The following is a 22,211-nucleotide window of genomic DNA, read 5'->3' as shown; positions in this document are numbered from 1 at the left end:
GGTTCTTCTCCTCTCCCCGCGAATGCCAATACCGCTGTCGCGTCCTACTCAAAACTGAATTTTCTAGGGGTACTTAGTCAAAATAGCTTGCAAAATAATGGCCGATGATTCATGGCTATGTAGTTTGGGGGGAGTTAAGAGTACACGCACAGATATTTGTCAGCTACATGTTGTATTTTGTAGAGTAGTTGTGGTCAGTCTGGTGGTGTTATAGGAAAGACTAGCTGAATGAAACCAGCCGGGCCGGTCCAGCCAACACTTAGACACAATGTTCCACTGTATTTTAACAGACACCGCCGGACAGTGGAACGGAGCTTTCAGGTTTTTTTTTTTTTTTTTTTTTTTTTTTCTCTACGAATTGCATTTGTCTTCCCCCGCGCCTCTTGCGCCTAACTTCTATTTTACTATGGTTACGGCCTCATCTAACAAACAGTGATTACTGCTCGCCTGTCAAAGCGCTGAGTCGTGCCGGATGGTGGCTGAGACCGAGGCGCGCAGAAGGAACATATGGGGAGGTTGCTCCTCGACTCTGTACGTGCAAAATGTGCAGAAGTCGCAGCTTAAAAAAAAAAAAAAAAAAAAAGGGAGGGGAGGAAGGAAAAAAAAAAAAAAAAAAAGGAAAGTTAAATGCTTGCTTACTTCTCAGCGGTAGGGCCTTGGGGGCGTGCTGGGGGGTGAGCGAGGGCGGGCGGCTGAAGGTGAACGGGAGTCTTTGAGCGGGGAGGATTTGTACGTTCTGGAAATGATGCAGTGCTAAAACTAACGCTGGGGAGGTCAGGTGGCCCCACCTTCCATCCCTCCCCCCCTTTGTTCCTTGGGGTGTCAGGGCGAGAGACAGAGACAGAGAAAGAGAGAGAGGGAGACGGTACAGAATGCCTCCAGCCGGCTCGGGGTTAACCCATGTGAAAACAACCCAACACACAAAGGTGCGATTTGGACCGCCGCCCAACAGCGCAGGGCATCGGGTGCAGCTCGCTGAGGCTCCACACAAAACAGGGTATTGGGGAGATAAGAGACATGAACGTTAAACTAAAGCTATCTGAAAAAAAAATCGACATTCCGTCCAAGTCCACGAATACCGAGAGCGATGATAAATATCGAATCTTGTTTGGTTTGTGATGTTTGCGAGTATTTTGGTATGAGGAAGTGCTTGGTTGACCGGTTTTCTAGGAGATAAGAGAAGCCCTTCGTGACTTTCATTTGTATGCCTACAAGGTACTGGAGGGAGAATTGTAATTTTTTTTTTTTAATATTTCATATTTCGCCTGAAGTCCTCGGATGCCAGCGGCTTACGCGAGCCGTCGTTTGGGGAGGTTGATGAGGTGGGCTCTCGCTGAGGAAGGCGCCAATACTGCTGAATCTCAGTCTGAGTTTTCCCCCAAAAGGACAGACAAAAGTACAGCGCGGCCCCTTCTGAAATATTAAGTGCCCTCTGCGGCCCTTGTATTTCGTCAGAGTCTGGTTTTCTCGAGTTGGGGGAACAGGAGCGTACAGTGCCGGGTTACCCATATTAATCTTTCACAACAACACACACACACACACACACACACACACACACACACAGACCAGACACCATGATCTATTATTACCCCTTTGACCTCCACCTGCACTCCTCAGCTCTCGGTCTGAAGCAATACGTGTTTATTATACTGGGCACCAGTCAAACAGTACACGTCAATAGTCATTTTAATCATTGAAAAGAAAATAAATGTTGCTTAATTTATTGAGATCGTTGCATTATACTGCATATAGTACAACACAATAAAGACTAACAAATAATAGTCATATCTTTTTAAAACAAGATCAAAACTTAATGAGCTGACATTAGTTGATTTGAGAACATACTGTACCCATACGTGTGTGGAGGAATAAGAGTAGATTGGCATAGATGGGTGGATTCCATTTATACCATTGTTTGTTACTTGTTTATTACTATTAAGGAAGCGGCCCGTGTTCAGTGGCTTTATGTGTGATTGAATTTATGAACACTATGAGTGAGAATAAAAATTCAATTGACACATTCATGTGTGGGAGGACTAATAAGGACAGCTCATCCCACAGGGACCAACCAGACACAGCGTGATAGCGTGATATATGTAATAGTAATAATAAAACAGCAGTCAGTCAACAAAGCCCTTACAGTGAAAGGAGGAATTCTTGGACTCCAGTTTATATGCCGCTCGGGTGTGTCTAAATGTGACCCTTTACATACTATAACTACGATACATAACTGAGTGTAAACTGTGGTTTTGAGCCACATCACAGCTTCAAATACATTTTTTTTCCCCATACGTCAACACTGACATGTTGGGCTTGTTCAAATTACTAGCATCCCTTGTTGGAAGGTAAAATTAAGATTTACGATTTAGATTTTTCAACGACAAAAATCATTGGTCTATCTTATTTTTAACACGTGAAAGTCTTAAAGCCAACATTTGATGTTTGAACAACACAGTAAATCCAAATGTTTATCACATTTACAGGCACATCGAGACAAGAAGCAATTATGTGATCATAAAAGCTCAGATTAACATTCATTGTCTAATTTGATAAAAAGCTTATTACATAAGATATAATATGGTCATAAAAAAGCATAAATATTTATCTAGTACTACATACCATGTAGTGTACTGAATAAGTGTGGTAATGGCATAATTAATTGTGAAAATCCAACACAAGTTTAAGGGCTTTTCATGTGCCAATACATAACTCTCCTCTGGCTTTGGCTGAGATCTTGTAGTCTAAGGGCTTCAGCGTTAAACCATACGTGTGGTTCAAGGAGAGATCCTGACTGGGATTCCTCTCAAAGTTACATTGGTGAATGAGTATGGCGAAGAACAAAAAGATTTCCACTTTGGCAATCTGCTCGCCAATACATCGCCTCTTTCCCGCAGAGAAAATCATGATGTTGTTGGTTAGGTCCTTGTTTATTGAGCCATTCTCGTCAAGGAAGCGCGCGGGGTCAAAGATCTGTGGGTCTTTCCACACCAGAGGGTCATGATTGACGGACCACTGATTGATGAAGACCACTGTGTCTTTACGGATAAGGAGACCATTGATGGTTACGTCAGATGTTGTCGAATGGGGTATGGTGACCGGGACAAAGCTGGTGTAGCGCATGGTCTCATAGATGAAGGCCTCTAGGTAGGCAAGGCTGGCCCTGTCGTCAACGGATGGCAGCCTGTCGCGTCCAACCACTTTGTCGATCAGGTCTTGCAGTTTGGTTTGGATTGTGGGGTATTTAGTCAGCAGAAGGAGAATCCAATGAACTGCCGTCGAGACGGTGTCCAAGCCCGCCCCAATCAGATCTGTCACAGTCCCCTCGGTGTGGGCTTCTGTCAGCCCGGTGTCGCCCTCAGCCTTGTCAATCACCCCGATGATGGCGTCACTCATGTCCCGGGTCACGTCGGGGTCAAATGTCTCCCGGTGCTCCTCCACCTTGGTCCTGACAAAGCTGAAGAACTCACGATTGAGGTCTAGAAAAGCCCTGTAGAGAGTGCGGACTGGATTGGGGAAGGAACAGAGCCAGGGCATGACATCTATTAAACTGCCAGCCCCCACAGTCTCTCCAAACTTATCCATCCTCCCCAACAATGCTTTGAACTCAACATCGTCGTGTCCGTAACGTTTTCCAAAACATAAAGCACACATAACATTAGCAGCCGCTACTGTTAACTCGTGGCCAGGGTTGAAATACTGTCCGTCAGCACTAAGTTTAAGGAGGATTTCAACTAGTTCGGTGGCCTCAGCCACAATGTGCTTCTCAAAGGCTTTCTTGGTCTCACTGTTGGCCGATGAAAAGGCTCTGATCGTTGACTGAGCGATTTTCCTGTGACTCCTCCACTGCTTGCTGTAACTTTTGAAAGCCATGCTGTTTCCACCTGCAACAGCCTGGAAAGACCCAAAGTTGGGTCTGCCCGCAAACTCTGTGCTGTGCTGTATCAGAGCCTGCCGTATCGCCTTGTCCCCGTTGAGAACCACAATGTCATTGGAGCCGAGTCGGATCTGATACACGTCGCCGTATTTCTTGGCCAGCCTGGAGAAGGTGATGTGCGGCATCTGGCCCAGCTGCATGGCGTTGCCCACCACCGGCCAGGCGAAGGGTCCAGGTAGTCTCCTCTTGAGCGTGAGGTTCCTGACCCACAGGCAGGCTTCCAGACAGAAGAGGAAAACCAGCGAGGCGATCAGAGCAGGTTGGACCTGTCCGCTCCATTCCTTGACGATGCTGCTGCCCTTCATACCCACTTCAGTTTCCAGCTGACTCATGTTGTTTCCCTCTTATAATCCAGCTCATCCAATGGAAAGAAAAAGTAAATTTCACTCCACGCAAGCTATTAAGAACAGCCCATTTTAAGTCGCGACTCAATGTTATTTCAAATCTATCGAAAAATGAACGCTATATGGTCGCTTGTCCTGTATACCGGTTGAGCGTGGAGAAAAAAAAAATAAAAATCCACGCGAGGAATGGGATTCTCAGCGCGCGCTCCCCACGCTTCTCCGGGCCAGCTCGCGGGGAGGGCTCAGTCAGGTTGAGCGGTTTAGCGATGGTGCAGTGCGTCTTCAGAAGACCACTTTAGAAGAATGCAGATTCAAACCTTAACACCCTCGCTTATAAGTATCTCCATGGTGGGAGTGGTCAGCGACCAAGGTTTTTTATTATCTCTCCCCTCCCATTGTGACCACAGCCTGAAGACCTTATAGTCCCATATTCTACTCAGGCCTCCTTTCCAGCCAAGTGTCAGTTTCAGCATTAGCAGAGAGAGGGGCAGCTACCTAAGTGACCCTGCTGCCAGAAATGAAAAGTTTGACGTCTATGAGGAATGTCAACACAAGAGATGACCACGGGTGTATGAGAATATATGGCATGCCCTCCACAAATCTGATATTCATTTTAATTTGAGGGAGCTGGGGTTACTGATTATTCCAAATCACCTTGATATTAAACCTAAATATGAAGGTTTGCGTGGTTGTCTGTGTGATGAAACAGACTCAATTTGAGCCTCGGTGACATTCGGACGCTTTTCCGGAATTGAGGGACTTTGTACACGATGAGGGATTTTAAAAATAAACATAGTCCGCAACTCACACACGTTTAATCCGACCGTGCAAAAACAAATCAGTGGGCACGCGGCGTTTCTCACACATTGTCCAGTGGATGCGCTTAAACTTGAATTTGAGTTCAAAATTTGAAGTAAGTATTATTACATATCAGGTATTCCTGTTGAATGAGTCAACGCTTGGGGTGCTTACCAACTTTGTCACAATTATGTTTCATTCTGCTTTTATTATGAGTGTGTGTGTGTGTATGTGTGTGTGTGTGTGTGTGTGTGTGTGTGTGTTTGTGGTTGTAATATAAGTCAAACTGATCAAGATAAAAACAGTGTAACGCTAGTCATATGGAGATAAAAGAAACGAGTGGCAGTTCTTTAAAAACAACGCTTTATTTCAGATATAGCTTATTTTCTCAACCACAAAGGCCAGACATGGATGACAATAACAACATGATCGTTACAATGATTCTTTTTTTTTTTTTTTTTTTCCTTTTCCACACAATCGAACATTCAATACGGGCTGAGTTGGTCGGCATGAGGGAGACGACTCTTGAGCACGAAAAAAAAAAAAGGATTCCTGAATACAAACTCTTTTGAGAGAAGTTAGAACATTTTGATATAGCTTGAACTTTCTCTGTAATGTCCACAAACATCCTTGTTTAGAATGCGCCGTGAGGGGAAACCGAAAATAATCAAAAAAAAAAAAAAAGCTTCTGCTGTTGCATCGCTTTAGATGATTTCCACGCTCCTACACCCATAATAAAACCCTGAATTTGACAAATGACGGGATGTGACGCATTGATAAATGTGCACTTTCGGACACCTGCTCTATCTCTCCTTTTCCCGAGTTCTGCTCTGTTAAAGATTTCCATTGTTCAGCATCTCAGCTCCTCCGGGACTTTTAAAATTTTATTTTCCAACATAATACAGTAGATAGTGATTATTATCAATTTATTTGATATGAATTCTGCAATACCTGAAAGATTCAGCAACACAAAAATCTGTTTGTAATTCCTTTGTTTTCGAGACTATTGAAGAGAGGAAGAGAGAAAAAAAAAGGCTTCAAGTAACTTTATAACTTTTACACTTGTTCAAAAACATTTCATACACGGCTTACAAATCATGTTAGTTGATATTGAAATACCAGGAGTGTTACGATTTCCTGCGCCTCTCATACATGTTCATGCTGAATAGTTTATATAAAATAATTCGACAACTCAAAATTCAACTTTAAAACAGTCACAATTCTGAATAAATATCATCAAGTAAATGATAATTTTTTTGAGGACAAAAAGAGGATTTTCCTCTTCATGTAGTACATCAGTGCCCAATCCTTGTATTTGATCTCTTTATATTCCATCAAAATATATATATAGCTTATCATAATTATGTTACCCAACCTACACCAACAGCAATATAATACATAATTCACTGTGTATAAATTCATTAAATAATAAATATAGAAATGTTTTAGTAACAACATTTTGGTGCAGGGTGACTAATACTCACTGTTTAATGTCATTGGTGGGAAAGCATTGAGTCTTTGCTGGCCAGGAGTCACAACATTGGGACATGGGGCTCAGGCTGGTGAGACCAAGCCCAGCAGCTTCCCTCTGAGCTTGGCGTTGACGCTGGACTGGAGTGGCCTCAGCGTGAGCCCATAAGAACAGTCAAAAGTCAGGGGCTCAGAGGGATTACTCTCAAAGCTGCACTGGTGCAGCAAGACGGCTGTGAATAAAAAGATTTCTACCTTGGCAATCTGGTCGCCGATACAGCGCCTTTTGCCCGTGGAAAAGATCATGATGCCGTTGGTCATGTCCTTGTCGAGGGCTCCGTTGTCATCGAGGAAGCGCGAGGGGTCAAATATGTGCGGGTCCTTCCACTTCAGGGGGTCGTGGTTGACCGACCACTGGTTTATGAAGACCACCGTGTCTTTGGGGATGTACAGGTCTTCGATGGTGACGTCCGCCGTGGTGGAGTGAGGGATGGTGATGGGGACGAAGCTGGTGAAGCGCATGGTCTCGTAAAGGAAAGCGTCCAAGTACGCCAGGCTGCTTCTGTCCTCGATGGACGGGAGCCTGTCCTGTCCCACCACCTTGTCCAAGAGGTCATGCAGCTTGGTCTGAATGTCCGGGTATTTCATCAGGAGGAGCAGAATCCACTGCAGGTTGGTGGACACGGTGTCTTGACCGGCTCCGATCAGATCCGTGACCGTTCCCTCCACAAATTCCTTGCTCAGGCCGCTGTCCTTCTGGTGCTCGATCACGTTGATGATGGCGTCGCTTATGTCCCGGGTCACGTCGGGGTCGTATGTCTCTCTGTGCTGCACCACTTTATCTTTCACGTACGCGTAGAACTCTGCGTTGATGTGTTTGAAGTTAGTGTACACACTGCGGACCGGATTAGGGAAGGACTGGAGCCAGGGCATGACGTCCACCAGGCTGCCAGCCCCCACTGTCTCTCCAAACTTGTTCAACTGTGTCAGCAGCGTCCTGAACTCGATGTCATCGTGTCCGTATCGCTTTCCGAAGCACAAGGCACAAATGACGTTGGCAGCGGCTACTGTGAACTCGTAAGAGGGATCAAAATACCGTCCATCGGTGCTCTGGCGAAGTAATTTCTGCACCAGTTCCATTGCCTCCGCTGTGACATGCTTCTCAAAGGCTTTCTTGGTCTGACTGTTTGCAGAGGAGAAGGCTCTGATGCTAGACTGAGCAATTTTCCTGTGCATTTTCCACTGCTTGCTGTAATTAGTGAAAGTCATGCTCCGGCCTCCCGAAATCATCTGAAAAGACACAAAGTTGGGTCTGCCGGCAAACTCTGTGCTGTGCTGTATCAGAGCCTGCCGTATCGCCTTGTCCCCGTTGAGAACCACAATGTCATTGGAGCCGAGTCGGATCTGATACACGTTGCCGTATTTCTTGGCCAGCCTGGAGAAGGTGATGTGCGGCATCTGGCCCAGCTGCATGGCGTTGCCCACCACAGGCCAGGCGAAGGGTCCAGGTAGTCTCCTCTTGAGCGTGAGGTTCCTGACCCACAGGCAGGCTTCCAGACAGAAGAGGAAAACCAGCGAGGTGATGAGAGCAGGTTGGACCTGTCCGCTCCATTCCTTGATGATGCTGCTGCCCTTCATACCACAATCACTGTCCAGTGACATTTTTTTTTCTTTCTGTTTGGCTTTCCACAAAAAAAAAAGAAGAGTATATCAAAATAAAAAATAAAGAAATAAAAAAATAAAAAAATCAGTACACTTTGTTATTGACTACTTTGGGAAAGAACCATTAGGTGAGAAAAAAAAACCAAATCACTGCACTAATTGCTAGTGAGGCCATTCTTTCTGATAATTTCAAGACTCCATGAAAATAATGTAATTGATGCAATAAATCAGGATCAATTTGTTGTCTTTAGTTAGTGTTTTCTGGGAGATTTAGGGCTTTAGTGCCTGCTTTTGCGTCTCTCCAGCTCCTTATATGTTTGCAGTGGGTGGGCAGGGCTCAGTGCAACTTTCATACTCCTCCCATTGTGTTGGTGCTGGAGTCCCAGGCGGACTGGGGGAAGGTGCGTTCAGGGGACCTCGGATTTCTCAGAACACAGCAGGACGGAGGGTAATTCAGAAAATATGAAAGGAATTCTGTGTCACAATTGACTAATATATATAACGAAATAAATAAAAATACAAATTGCAAAAGATAAATTAAATACTACAATTCACAAACACGCATTACGATTTTTTTAATAAAGCACAAACATGCAACATATATGTCAGCAATTACAAATAAATACTACAATCCACAAATCAGTATTAAGATTTTTTTTAATTGCAAAACAAAAAACACAAATAATATTGCTCCAACCACAAATGAATGCTGCATGTCACAAATCTGTATAAAGATTTTGAAATGCAAAATTAAAGAAACTCAAATTTATTTCCCCATCCACAAAATGGTGAGAAATTTTAAAGGTAAATGTGTGAACCAATTTGTCCACGAATTAGACTGGAAACAGTGACACTTTCTAAAACAGTGCATTGCAGCTACTTTACAAGGGACTTTCGGAAATGGCACTTCTTGTTTAATTATAGAATATTTTTCCAATCTGCTGTGGGAAATGTTAAACCGTCAATTTAATATTATTTTTACTCATTCGCATATTTTCGTTGTGACTCAGTAGCTTTGATAGGCTATGTGTTAAACCTATAATTAGTGTTGCCACGCTATGGTCCAGTCACGGCAGGACAAGAAGTTGGAATGGTGTCGTAAATCACTATGATAAACAAACGGATAAACAAACTAATGAACGAGTGAATGAAAAATACATGAATGTAAGGGAACAGTGACGTCATGCTCAAAGCACGCACGACTCTTTCATTTCCCCATAATTTCCACGTTTTAACCACACTGTCCTGTAAAATAAATATTTTACTGTGTTTTTCATCTGTCTCATGCATCCCACTGTGTCTGGAATGGACTGTGCGTGTCGAGATTTAAATGGTTCATTTCAGTCTTGAATGGTCAAAAATAATTCACATTTTAAGACAAACTTTTTGCATTTTGCATTTAATTTAAAAATACAGTTTCATTTCCATTGAGTTCAATGTGACAGACAGACAGACAGATAATTAGACAATTAGACGGATAGACAGACAGACAGACAGACAGATAGATAGACAGACAAACGGATGATAGATAGAAAGATTGATCGATAGATGGATAGATAGATAATTACATAATTCGATAATTTGATAAAGAGACAGATAGACAGATTGATAGATAATTAGATAGATAGATAGATAGATAGATAGATAGATAGATAATTAGACAGAGAGACAGATAGATAGATAGATAATTACATAGAGACAGATAGACAGAGAGACAGATAGATAGATAGATAAATAATTAGATAGAGAGACAGATAGACAGATAGATAGATAGATAGATAGATAGATAGATAGATAGATAGATAGATAGATAGATAGATAGATAGATAGATAGATAGATAGATAGATAGATATTAGATAGAGACAAATAGATAGATAGATAGATAGATAGATAGATAGATAGATAGATAGATAGATAGATAGATAGATAGATAGATAGATGGATAATTCGACAGATAGACAGATAGACGGATAATTAGATAATTAGATAGAGAGACAGATAGAGAGACAGATAGACAGACAGATAGACAGATAGATAGATAGATAGACAGATAGACGGATAATTAGATAATTAGATAATTAGATAGAGATGAGCGATTTCACTTCGCAGGGATAAGCGTTCTCCCTCCGTGTGCCAAAGTGGAGATTTGTGCGCCTTTTTTTTTCTAACTGAGGTTTATTTTTCCAGGAAGGTAATGACTGTAATAGGCACTAAACATTTCCGAATTGAGGCACTAAACCAGAGGGACAGAGACTCCAGCCGCACAGCCAAACATGAAGGCGGAGGAGGCTGCGGAGCTAATGCGGCTTTTAGGCACATGAATATAATTATTACAAATGTTTGTCAGTTGTAACTTTTTAATTGTTCCTAAATCAACGATTCACAATCAAAAAGATACACACACAGTTGAATATACATAATATAAAATACACATAATATGTATTATTATATGTATTTACATGTATGTATGTAAACACTGTTTATAACAGTTTACTGTTTATCATGTTCTACTTAGTGTGTACAATTTTATAAAATACTATTACTATACAATTTTTCTGAAAAGCATCTTTCCTTTTTACCTTTTACTGTATGATCTGCACGAAACGAGAGTCTGAGTCCTTGTGTGCGAAAAGCATGTTTGGCAAATAAAGCCTGATTCTGAGAAACACTATCCTTCATGGAACTGCTCTTAAAGAATGTTGCATATTAGGGCCATCAAAATGTCTGAAAACGTGTTTCGAATACATTTTGTGATATTCATTAAATCAACATCCCGGGCCACGCGGCGGACGTGCAGCGTCTCGGCGTGCCCACGAGCTGTTTGTGTTGAGCGGCCGAGCTCCAAAGCCTCTAGAATGATTCCTCGGTTAACCCGAGACACAGCAACGTCTTCACCGGGGGAACGACGACTCTTCCTCCTCCTCCTCTTCTCTTCCTATGGGGGGGGGAATCCTTTTTAAGGGGTGTAACACGACACTCCCCGAACACCACACACGCCACACACACACGCACACACACACACACACACACCCTCACAGGCACACACACACACACACACACACACACGTGCGGGCGCACACACACGCACACACACACACACGATTCTGCTCCTCATACACATGTGGCCACTTGCATCCCCATCACGTTAATTAGAGCCAGGTTTGTGGCTGGGGGGGGGGGGCTTTTGGGTGAGGAGGAGGTAGGGGGAGGTTGAGGGGAGTCGTGTGTGTGTGTGTGTGTGTGCGTGCGTGTGTGCGTGTGTGTATGTGCGCGCGCGCGGGTGCGTGCGTGTGTGTGAGTGCCGTTTTTGCATGTGGCTGCTGTGTTTGCCTGTGATTATCCCCTGTAACCTGGCTGTGAAAGGTTGGCCTTGACCCCGAGCTGACTCTGGCTGTGAGGCGTAGTTTTAGGGGGGGGGGGGGGGGGGGTTGGTGGGGCGAGCGGGTGGGAGTGTGTGTGTGCGCGTGTGTGCCTGCGCGTGTGTGTGTGTGTGTGTGTGTGTGTGTGTGTGTGCGCGCGCACTGTGCCGCTGCATGTAATGTGCTGGCGGGTGGGCGAGCCGTGTGGAGACGGGACCAATGGAAGGACCGGGCTGCCCCGGCTCTGGAGCTAATCATTGTTTACTAGTCTCATTTCCACTTCTCAGTGAGCTACTGTCACGCACAGCACCGACACGGAGGAAGCGGAGGGGGTGGGGGGTGAGATGAGGGAGAGGGGAGGGGGAAGCCAGGGGTCCGACAGGCATTGGGGGGACTTGTGGGACTTGGGGGGGTGGGGGTGGGGGTGTGGAAGGGGGAGAAGGCAGGGCTTTCAGGGTAGATTTACGTTGGAGACGACCAGAGGTGAGCAAAGTACAAAATACTTTTTTTTTTTTTTTTTTAACAAAAATATTTGTGGCCAAAAACAACCCAGACGAGCCTGTAAACAAACCGAGCAAAATATCCCCTGGCCCATTGCCATTTCAGCCAGCCGGCCGGCCAGCCAGCCGGAGAAGAACCCACCGGACATTGCTTGTTGGAGATGGTGATATCTTGAAATGATTGCATTTTTTTTTTTTTTTTGTACACCACACTACAACATACAACATTTTTTCCAGGAATGAGAGTTTGACGAAGAAAGGTAAACGAGGGGGAACCGAAACCTTTCGATTCAAGGAAATGATCATTTTGACTGGCAAAAGTGTGGGAGCGGCGAGGGTCGATTTCAACTTTGCATATTATTGCAACAACTCCACATCATTACACAAGTGGGTTTTAGATGATCTCAAGAAATCAAAGAAAAGTTACGGGTATTGTATTGCATTGCTTTAGTGTTGATGGCACAGTCCGGAATTCCATTTCCATTATGCACATCCCACCATCCCCAGAACAAGGAACCCACCGGATGGAGGTGTGAGCGTCTTGACTTATCAAGACTTTAATTCCTTGTGGGTTTACTTCATTTAAAACTATCCGCCGTGGCTAATCTTGCACCCTAATGATACCTGATGTGCCAAGGTGTTATCAGGGGTAAAAAGGAAAAAAAAGTTCTCTCTCTCTCTCTCTCTCTCTCTCTCTCGCTCTGTATATATGTATATGTACAGTATATATATAAATATTTATATCCATATACCTGTATACACACATCTATATATATATCTCAGTCTAGGTGTTGGCGGGAGGCGTTGGACCCTCCTCCACTACAGCCACTGATGGCATGTATTATGTAAAGTATAAGGATATTTGTTTCTGATCCCGTATTGAGGTATTTGCGTGCTTGGGAAGGAGGCAGGGATGAGCTTGCGTGCCATGTCTGCATAGCGTGCGTGGAGCTTGGTCACTGAACCCCGGCTTCCCCAGGGAGCGGGGGGTGGGAGGTGGGGGTGGGATTCTGCTGAGAGATTAAAATGAGAGGAGGGATAAAGGGGAGGAAGGTAGAAATGGCTTCCAGATGACCCCGGCTCATCACAGCCGGACCGTGTGATCGCCAGGACGCAGTTAATTACGCTTTTAGCACGTCCTGTGCGCGCCAATAATGATGGCTGCGGAGGGGATTGCCGGAGAATCCTCCTTGGATCATTTTTATTTATTATTATTATTTTTTTTTTTTTCAAACCGCCCGCCGGCTCTCGAGCCAAACAGCTCACCAGCCTTTGTTAAAATAATCGCTTTGTCTTCCGATGGCGGCCGAGAATCTTCCGCGTTTGTTTCCACGAAAAGTAAAGCGAGGGGTTTACGCTGCAATCACTCCGGGGCCCCGGACAGTCCAAGCAACATCCACAAAGGGACGCTTGTGAACGCGGGGGAGTGTTGTCAAGGGTTTGAACTCAAGGAGAGATGACATTCTAAATGGTAATAAAGAAAAAACAAAAGCAAATATTCCACACTGCCTACCGTCCTTCCTTCCCACATACCTTCCTGCCGGTGCTTAATTTGTAAATCAGGCGGTGGCGGAACAGAGAGAGGTTGCCGGTCCAGCGGGTCGGGGGAGAAAAGCGGTCACGGAATGTATGCACGGAGCGCACAAAGGCGGGGGTGGGGGGGGGGGGGCTTCAGTCGCCATGCGTGACGCGGCCCGGGACGCGCGGGGCCTTTTTTTGTTTCGTTCAGTTCGGAAACGTAAATAAAAAACCACAGGGCTGCTCTGAGCAGTCGTTCTTTTTTGTTGTTTTTTTTTTTTAAGTCGGTCGGTGCGCAATTACAATAACAGGACAAAACAGATGGAAGCTTACAAAATGCACAGGGATAACATTTCAATGAGGAATTACAATATATTATTAAATTAATAATAATAATAACATATGATTTATTCATAATATATGAATAAATAAATGAACACAATTTTATGTGTGAATCGAACACGGCTCTCCGTGTGCCGTGCCCCGCTCCTCCAAACAAAACAACTAAAAACAGTGTGGGGACGGGGCACGGAGGAAGGGGCCACGACTCGTAGACTTACGATGACTCTCTGCGCATAACGCATGGAGGTGATCGGGGAGAGAGTCACGGCGGTGGTGTCCCCATTACGTACCGTCCCATACACACTGGTTTGGTTCCATTGGGAGAACCTTCCTACCTACCTCCCACCTACCTTCCTACCTACTTTCTTACCTACTGTACCCACCTGCCTACCACCTACATTCCTTCCTACATACCTTCCTACCTACTTCCTACCTACCTACCTACCTCCCTACCCACCTACCACCTACCTTCCTTCCTACATACCTTCCTACCTACTTTCTTACCTATCTACCTGCCTACCACCTACGTTCCTACCTACCTTCCTACCCTCTACCTTTATCTATCTATCAACAAATCTCGTCGACTAATATACGTAGGAAATGAACTCTTTTCCCTTGGTACATCAGCGTCACACTATCTGCAGTGAATCTTCTCACCCTGCTATAAAAGAACAGAGAGTAGTTTCAACCCTCTGTTGGACGCAGGTCTCGGTCCCTGCAGCCGGGCAGGCTGAGTTGGAGTGATGAGGGCCTGGGCAGGGGGGGGGTGGACAGTGTCTCAACCACAGGCAACACCCATCATTCCGTGCACTATGGATACTACCAGCGGGTCGCTCTTCTCATTGTGTAATTGGGCGGATAATGTTCCGTGATTCCTTCTCTTTTGCTTCTCCATATGTTCCGCTTCAGCAGCTTTCTGCATTTTAGTATTCTGAAAACTAAGCCGGGTCAGCTGGCGGTCAGGTTACTCCCCCTCCGCTGCTCCAATTCTAGCGGAGCGCTCGCCTCCGAGAGGCAGGGGTTGATTCACAGAGTCCGGAGCCAGGGCCCTAGTTAAGCCCGTCTCATTGTTATCGGTGCTATCTGCTTTGCGATATCAAACAAATCGCCTCATTCGCTTAATTACGCATAATTGAGAAGCGCAGTGTGAAGAAAGGAAGTGCTGCAGCATGAAAACTGTTTGATGAAACACAGAAACACCTCACATAAACAACCATCCCGGTAGGCAAGCGGCCGAAAATCTGTGAAAGGCCTTGTATTCCATATTCATAATTTGGTGTATGTGTGTGTGTGTGTGTGTGTGTGTGTGTGTGTATGATCTAATGCTCGGCATGTGCACATTATGTGCAGTATGTCATGTTTGAACTCTCGCGCCTTTGTAAATCTGAATCCGTGAAATGTGACGTAATCACAGCGGAACACACAAACTCTTTACCCGCACCAGGGAGATCAATGGAATCCCGTTGAGCCGCAATTCAACCTTCAAGACCTCGCTCGTTGTATTCATGGGCTGCCTCTGGTTGGAATCATCGTGTCAACCATTTGCTCCGCCCACTGGAGCCGTTGGCACGGCAATACGGGATTCATGCGCGGTCCAAAATGCATCTCTGCATCCGATCATCTGCAACCTTTTTACAATTTCGCAAAGTGTTTCACTAACCGACGTGGTCTCCGCAATTCCCACAATCCGCCGCACGTCCTGTCTCCCCTCCCCTCTTAGAGCTTGTTGAGTGCGTGCACTTTCCTCCTCCCAGAGTTCAGCGTTGGAGTGGAGTCGCTGTCGGGGCGATGAAGCCGTGTTTGCTTTAAACGTGTTGTTTGCGCCTCGAGTGCTTCCTCGCCCCCGGGCCGGAGAGTGTGGATGGCTGCAACAAGCTGCCGAAGTAACTGTTTATACAACTCTCCGCAAGTACAGCGCGAGTGATTACAGCTCTCAGGGCAAAGCGATGACACAACCCTGGAACCCTCTCTCGTGCTCAAAGAAAACATTTTGTCGCTAATGAAGTGGATATCCAGTAAGTGCTGGCGGTCCCTGTCGTCTTTTTTCCTTCATTCTTCTGCTCGAAGAGTCGGAGTCGGTCCCCCGGCGCCCCCATATATCGCTCTGTGCATTGCGCAAGGGTACAAATGCACATTAAGTGTACACCGTTTGAGTCATGGCTATATAGTAAAACCAACTGCGCTATTACCACTTCTGTGCGGTTGGGAAGAAGCTGAAGCATCAATGAGCATCCTCTCATTAGTTCTGCCAATGAGAAGCCACATCGCTGCGGCAGCCGGATTTAGAGCTCCGAAATTTGAAATGCAACCAGTAAGTACAACATATTTCCTTTCATCAATGGACTAATATCCGACTGCACAAATAAACACAAGATGGCGGGTTTCCAACCATGCGAGATGTCACGCACAGCACAGAGTGCTTAGTGCATGAACTGCACGTATGCAATGCTTACGTAAGGGGGGCCGGGTGTGTCCCCCTGCGATGGGAAAAAACAAGGCGGATCACTTTGTGCTTCACCTGCAGAACATTTTATCGGCACTGAAATCATGATTCGGTATCTAGACCTCTATTCTGGGCTCCACCCGGTTCCCCCCCCTGACAGCCACTGTGTCTCGTGTGGCCCGTGTGGAAATGGCTCCGACACATAACGGGCTTCTTAAAACTGCCGCGGATTCGTCCGTGCTCACAGACAGCCAAACATGTACAGCACACTTGGTTAAAGAACTGCTGGGCTGTATTAGAAAAGTCACCAATGGTTTTACCAATGGTCCAATCTAGCCTCTGTGGTTGCCTGCGAGCCAAGTTTAAAATCCGCACGGCAGGGATTTTGTCTATATAAGGTATGTTCTTTTGGGCACCGTAGTCCTCGGTAGGGGAATGTAAACACGTAGCTGTCGGCCAACAAATAGCCGCTTAGAAGCCCTGTCGCGTGGGGAGAGAGAGAGAGAGAGTCTCGCACCTTTTCCATCCGTCCGTCGGCCTCTCGTGTAGGTGGATGCGTACCGTTCTTCTCCCCCCTTTCCAGCTCGTGCCAGTAAAGCTCCATCTGCAGCAAATGGTGTGCCGGGAGGAACGTACAGAGAGATAAACTACGAGAAGAATGTGTGCCGAATCAGAAGGGCGATGGCCTCATTTACATAACACGTGTAAAGAAAACACTTCAGCCGAACAATGGCGTCCCTTCGGGGCCGAGCGGAGAGCGCTGGAGAGAGCGGAGAGCAGCGCTTTGCTGTTGCTCGGCAACACCTGAACAGGCATACGCAATGAATTCTAGTGTTCGCGCTCTTTGTCGTAGGAAATGATGTGCCGTGTTCCCCCCGGTTGATATGCTCGGGTCAGTTATTCGAGTCGGATCGATTCTCGGGAGCGACTGGGACTGCAGTTGCAAACTTAAAAATGAAAAGATGCAGTACTTGAAGTGGAAATAAATCCCATATTGACCCGAATCTAGGAGGGTTTTTGTTTTTCCTGGAAATACATCTGAAAAAGTGATGTTGTTTTACATTCGTGGGTCTAGTTAGTATAAGGTAGAATAATAAAAAATAAAAAAAACGTGTGCATTAGGAGGAGTGTTTCATTCTGTTCCCGCGCACATACAGTACCCTAAAACGGTGGAACAACGCCGACACAACGTCCTCGTCCCGTCCTCCACTCGCTCTCCATTGCTGTCTTTGTTCACTGGGAACCCGGAAATTTCCCACTTGGTTGATTCACAAGAGGCAGGCGGGGTCTTCTAGCCCCTGGGTGTGGGACTCATTTGCACTCGCCCTAGTGTGACTGACTCAGTTAGTCTAAGCTCAGCACGTTGCTCACGGCTTCCAGGTGGAACCCGCACTCGTGAAATTCGGTTCCGCCTTAAGTTCATCTCCGCACGCGCGGTACAGCCGCGTTCTGCGCTATCTTTGTTTTCATTGCATTAGAACAAGATTTGGTCTTCAAAAATGTTTTCTCCAAAAATGAGTCCGGAAAAGGGGTGGGCCGTCAATGCGGTATGTGCCCGTTCTCCCATTGCTCACATGTCGACGGGGGCGTGGGGTTTAGTTGCTATGGTGATGCGACAGGGGGCGCACATCATCTTCTTTAATAAAGAAACAGAGGAAAATAAATACATTTTAAATGAAAACACACTGTTTTTATTTGTTTTTGCTTGGGGAAACGGGGAACGTGGTCCTGCGCTCCGACTCAATAAGTGCCCGTGCTGCGTACTGGTGAGTACAAGGCCACTTCAAGCGCTGCAAAGCTGTGAAAGCTCGGCAAACAGGCAAGGTAGCCGGACCGCACGGTCCTCGCTTGAAGAGCAATAAACTCAACACCCGAGACGGAGCAAAAACAACGGATCAATCAAGATTACGGGGCAGAACAACATAGATGTCAAATTAGGGCCGAGCCGCCCTCCACGTGCTTCCCATGGAGGAACTCGCCAGTTTAAAAACAACCTCAAATCTTTGCCCCCTAAACCTGTCATACCTCCGCTCCCCTTCTTCTTCTTCTTCTTCTTCTTCTTCTTCTTCTTCTTCTTCTTCTTCTTCTTTGCCTTTTTTGTCCTCTACCCACCCACCACTCAAGGTGATACACTTCTCAATCCCATGGTTTTCCAATGATGCAACAGGACTAACTCCCAAATAGCTTCAAAAGAGCCCTCTCTTGGGAATCCTTCACACACACACACACACACACACACACACACACACACGCACACGCACGCACACACACACACACACACACACACACACACACACACACACACACACGCACACGCACACGCACACGCACACGCACGCACGCACGTACGCACACACACACACACACACACACACACAGAAACACAATGTTTTCCATATGCTCTCCCAGCGGTACCCTGCTCTTCACATCTGGTGCGGACCACCTATCTGACATCTCCCTCCTCTGGACCAGCTGACCTCCTGACAGTGAATCCCGCTCCCTATTCACTGTTTGTTTGCCGATTCAAAGCTGTTTCGGAGGGTTCAGGGTTTAGTACCGAGAAACTCCCCATAGCGCTTCAGCCACGTTAACGTTTTGTCCATTGGTGATTAGTCATACCAATGGACAATTTTCTTGCAGCCACTCGAGATATAAAAACACAGCGATGGGCTTCCTTACTTTTAAGGGACTGAGGGACTACTTCTATGACCAGGTCAGGGCTCACACACTTGGATTCAGGCTTTTGCTGAGTGAACGACTGGACGAATAAGAAATAAACACAAGAAAGACTGAATGTTGTTTTCCCCAACCTTTGGCTTATGGACTTTTTTCATGATGTCTTTCGATGTTGCCTTTCACCGAAGGTTACCTGAGGACATCAGGAATTCATATCTGGGGCATCCGAGCGAGCCAAACCCGGGCTGCTCAGCCCCGGCCATGCCAAAACACCCGGGCAGAGCTACTCAATGGCCGCTTTGCTTTGCGAGACTCTTCCTTGGCGAAGGGGACTGACCGGCACACGTCCATCGGTTTTGTTCATAAACGCTCACCTCCCTCTCTAAACCCTCTCCCTCGTCCCTCGCCCTCTCACTCTCCCGCTCCTCCTCTGCCTCTCAATTTTATTTGCTCCGTCGGCTCTAATTTGGGCTGATGGGATAGCTGTTGCATGACAAGACACACGTCTGGGCCCCTGCGTGAGAAGGCTGGCACGCTCTTGCAAGGCTTGTTTTCTTTGCGTGACCATGTCCCTCCCTCTGTCATTGCCGGCACCGGGGAGCCCCCCCGGCCCCCGATACCCCCCCGCCCCCATGACCCTCCCCGCCGACCCCTTTCACGCCCTCGTTAGCTGCCGTGTCGCTGGTTTATTTGCTTTGGCCGCCCGCCCATGTGAAGGGCACATTCTCACCGGGCTCAGGGAGAGGGGGTCAGTTTGGGGCAGAGTAATGGTAGTGGAGGAGGGGCGCGAGGAAAGCGTGACTGTCAGTGTGTGTGTGTGTGTGTGTGTGTGTGTGTGTGTGAGTGTGTGTGAGTGTGTGTGTGTGTCTGTGTGTGTGTGTGTGGGTTACCGACACTGAGCAGGTATCTTATGTGTACTTGTGATCAGAGGTGGACATTTTTGTTTGTTGCACATTGTTAATTGTTAGGTTTATTGTATATTTTTTTCTATTTTCTAGTAATTTCCTTGTTTTAATGTTTGATTGCAATTTTTTTGTTTATGGTATATTATTATTTTGAGGTGTACTGTTTGTAGAGGGTTTTTTTCATTATATATTTTATATTTTCATTCTTTCTAACTTCTGATTACTTTGTAGGTTGATCGCATATTGACATTTTTTCAGCTATCTATCCATCCATCTATCATCTATCCATTTTTTATATTTTTATTATTATTACTTTATTATTATTATTGCCTTTTTTAAATGGACTGAATAAGTACATATCAATCAATCAACCAATCTCTCTATTTGTCTATCTATCTATCTATCTATCTATCTATCTATCTATCTATCTATCTATCTATCTATCTATCTATCTATCTATCTATCTATCTATCTATCATGTACGCGATACTATGCATAGGCGTGTGTATATTTGAATGTATGACCTCTCCAGCCAACTTGGCGGTAACTATTCTCTGCCACTGTAGCTGCTTTTGAGGAACGGCATGAACTGGCAGGTTCACTCAGAGTTCACCGTTGCCCGTGCCATCTGTTGGGGGGCGATGGAGGAAAGGGGCATGAGGAGGATGGTGGAGCTGCCTGGAGTCTTCACCCGTCCCCAATGATGTAATCTAACACAAGCTCACGCTAGAATTCCTGTCTCGGTGCACGCCATCCTGGCAGATTGACTCCGTTGTATTGCGAGAGGGTACGTGGCACCAGCGACGACCAGCGACAGCCATCGTTCCCTTGTTGTCAACCAGTGCGGTACACCCTGCCATCTGTTTAAGAAATATTCTAAATATTCTATTGATCTCACTCAATTATAAAATCATCAAAATTCAACAACAATTTTGTCGGTCTTGGCAACCACAAAAACCGATGCATGGTCGCCAACTTGGCAACCACTTCTAATAGTGGGTGTCGGGGCCTTGAGGACTCTCGCTTGGCAAGTTCAAAAGCAGCTTAGCAGGGACTCCAGCACTGGGAAATAAAACATTGTACTGAGCCATATATGAAGATATGAGGGTTGTTTTTTTTTCTGCAAAGTCAACTTTCGACATTTGATCTCATTGAGGATGACGTAACTGCAGGAAAAAGGTTCCTCATCTTACGCTCACTGCGCTGGATGACGTGACATAATGCAAGCGCGAGGTTTTTTCTCAACGGCCCAGGTTTAAGTAAACCTTTGCTTGGCTCACCTTCAATGAGCGGAGATACCCTGCAAAAAAAAGGCAGGAAGCTCGACAAACGGCGCGGGCCACGACCGAGTACGTGACTACCCTAAGTTTCGGTTAAACAAAGCAGATAAAAAAAAAAAAAAAAAAAAAAAAGACATTCAGAGGTTATGGGATAGCGGTGACTGTGCACATGTGGAGCCAATTCCCCCGGATTCAAGCAGAAGAGGATCCAAGTCACCGGCTGCGTTGACTTTACTCTCCGCGGTGTTTGGCAGACTATCATCTGCAAAGCACGACGTCAAGATGAGATTTTAAAAAATATTTAGCATAAGGAGGAACGGTAGTCGTTTTCTGGTGTAGTTTCAATAAATATAGACCCGAAATACACTTGTTTCTGTGTATATATATATTTTTTTTTTTTTTCACTCATCCTCCAAGTCAGGAAAGAGACACGGTGGACGGCGGAGGGAGATGAAAGCCATAAATCAAGCAGGAGGTCGGGGGAAGCAGCATAACACACGCAGCCGACATAGTCACAGGCCTGGTCCCGATTAACCTCTGCCACCACTTCAGTGGATACGTCTGCCGGGGTGGAAGCGCTGGGAGTCGTGCTCTGGCTGCGAACGTGTGACGCCACATCCTCGCCGTGCGCCGCCGGGGTCGCGCCCACACCGAGCTTCTGAGTCGAGAGCGTGGACGTTTTTTGGTTTATTTTTTCTTCCAGGGTTTTGTGAAATGCTTTCACGCCGCGTCCCCAAACATGTTATCATGGCGTCCGGCCCCGCCTTTCATCGCAAGCGCTTCACTCGCACATTCAAAGAGAGGGGGGCTGGGGGGGAGATTTATGAACTCTAAGTGGACATTCGACAGCCGGGGATTGTGCGGTTTGTCCAATAACCGAACCACAATTTGAGCAGAGTCCCGTCTGACGTTAAAACTGCGACTACGCACGACGCGGAGCGGACCCAAGCAAATGGGAATGGATTGGGATCGGTTTGGG

At 46.0% G+C, this 22,211-nt stretch overlaps 1 protein-coding gene across 1 annotated transcript; it reads right to left on the bottom strand.

Annotated features, from left to right (window-relative positions):
• Positions 1-1,761: 1,761 nt before the first annotated feature.
• cyp1c1 (cytochrome P450, family 1, subfamily C, polypeptide 1) lies at positions 1,762-8,221 on the bottom strand. Its single transcript, XM_080012038.1, has 3 exons — positions 6,646-8,221; positions 4,492-4,558; positions 1,762-4,277 (listed from the first exon to the last, which is right to left on the bottom strand). Exons 1-3 carry the CDS (start codon positions 8,206-8,208, stop codon positions 2,692-2,694), a joined length of 3,216 nt encoding a protein of 1,071 aa, XP_079868164.1. The 5' UTR covers positions 8,209-8,221; the 3' UTR covers positions 1,762-2,691.
• Positions 8,222-22,211: the final 13,990 nt, after the last annotated feature.

This window comes from Zeus faber (genome assembly GCF_960531495.2).
Source record: "Zeus faber genome assembly, chromosome: 13".
Taxonomy (NCBI): domain Eukaryota; kingdom Metazoa; phylum Chordata; class Actinopteri; order Zeiformes; family Zeidae; genus Zeus; species Zeus faber.
Note: the sequence above shows the minus strand (reverse complement) of the source record. Positions and strands in the feature narration are given on the sequence as shown.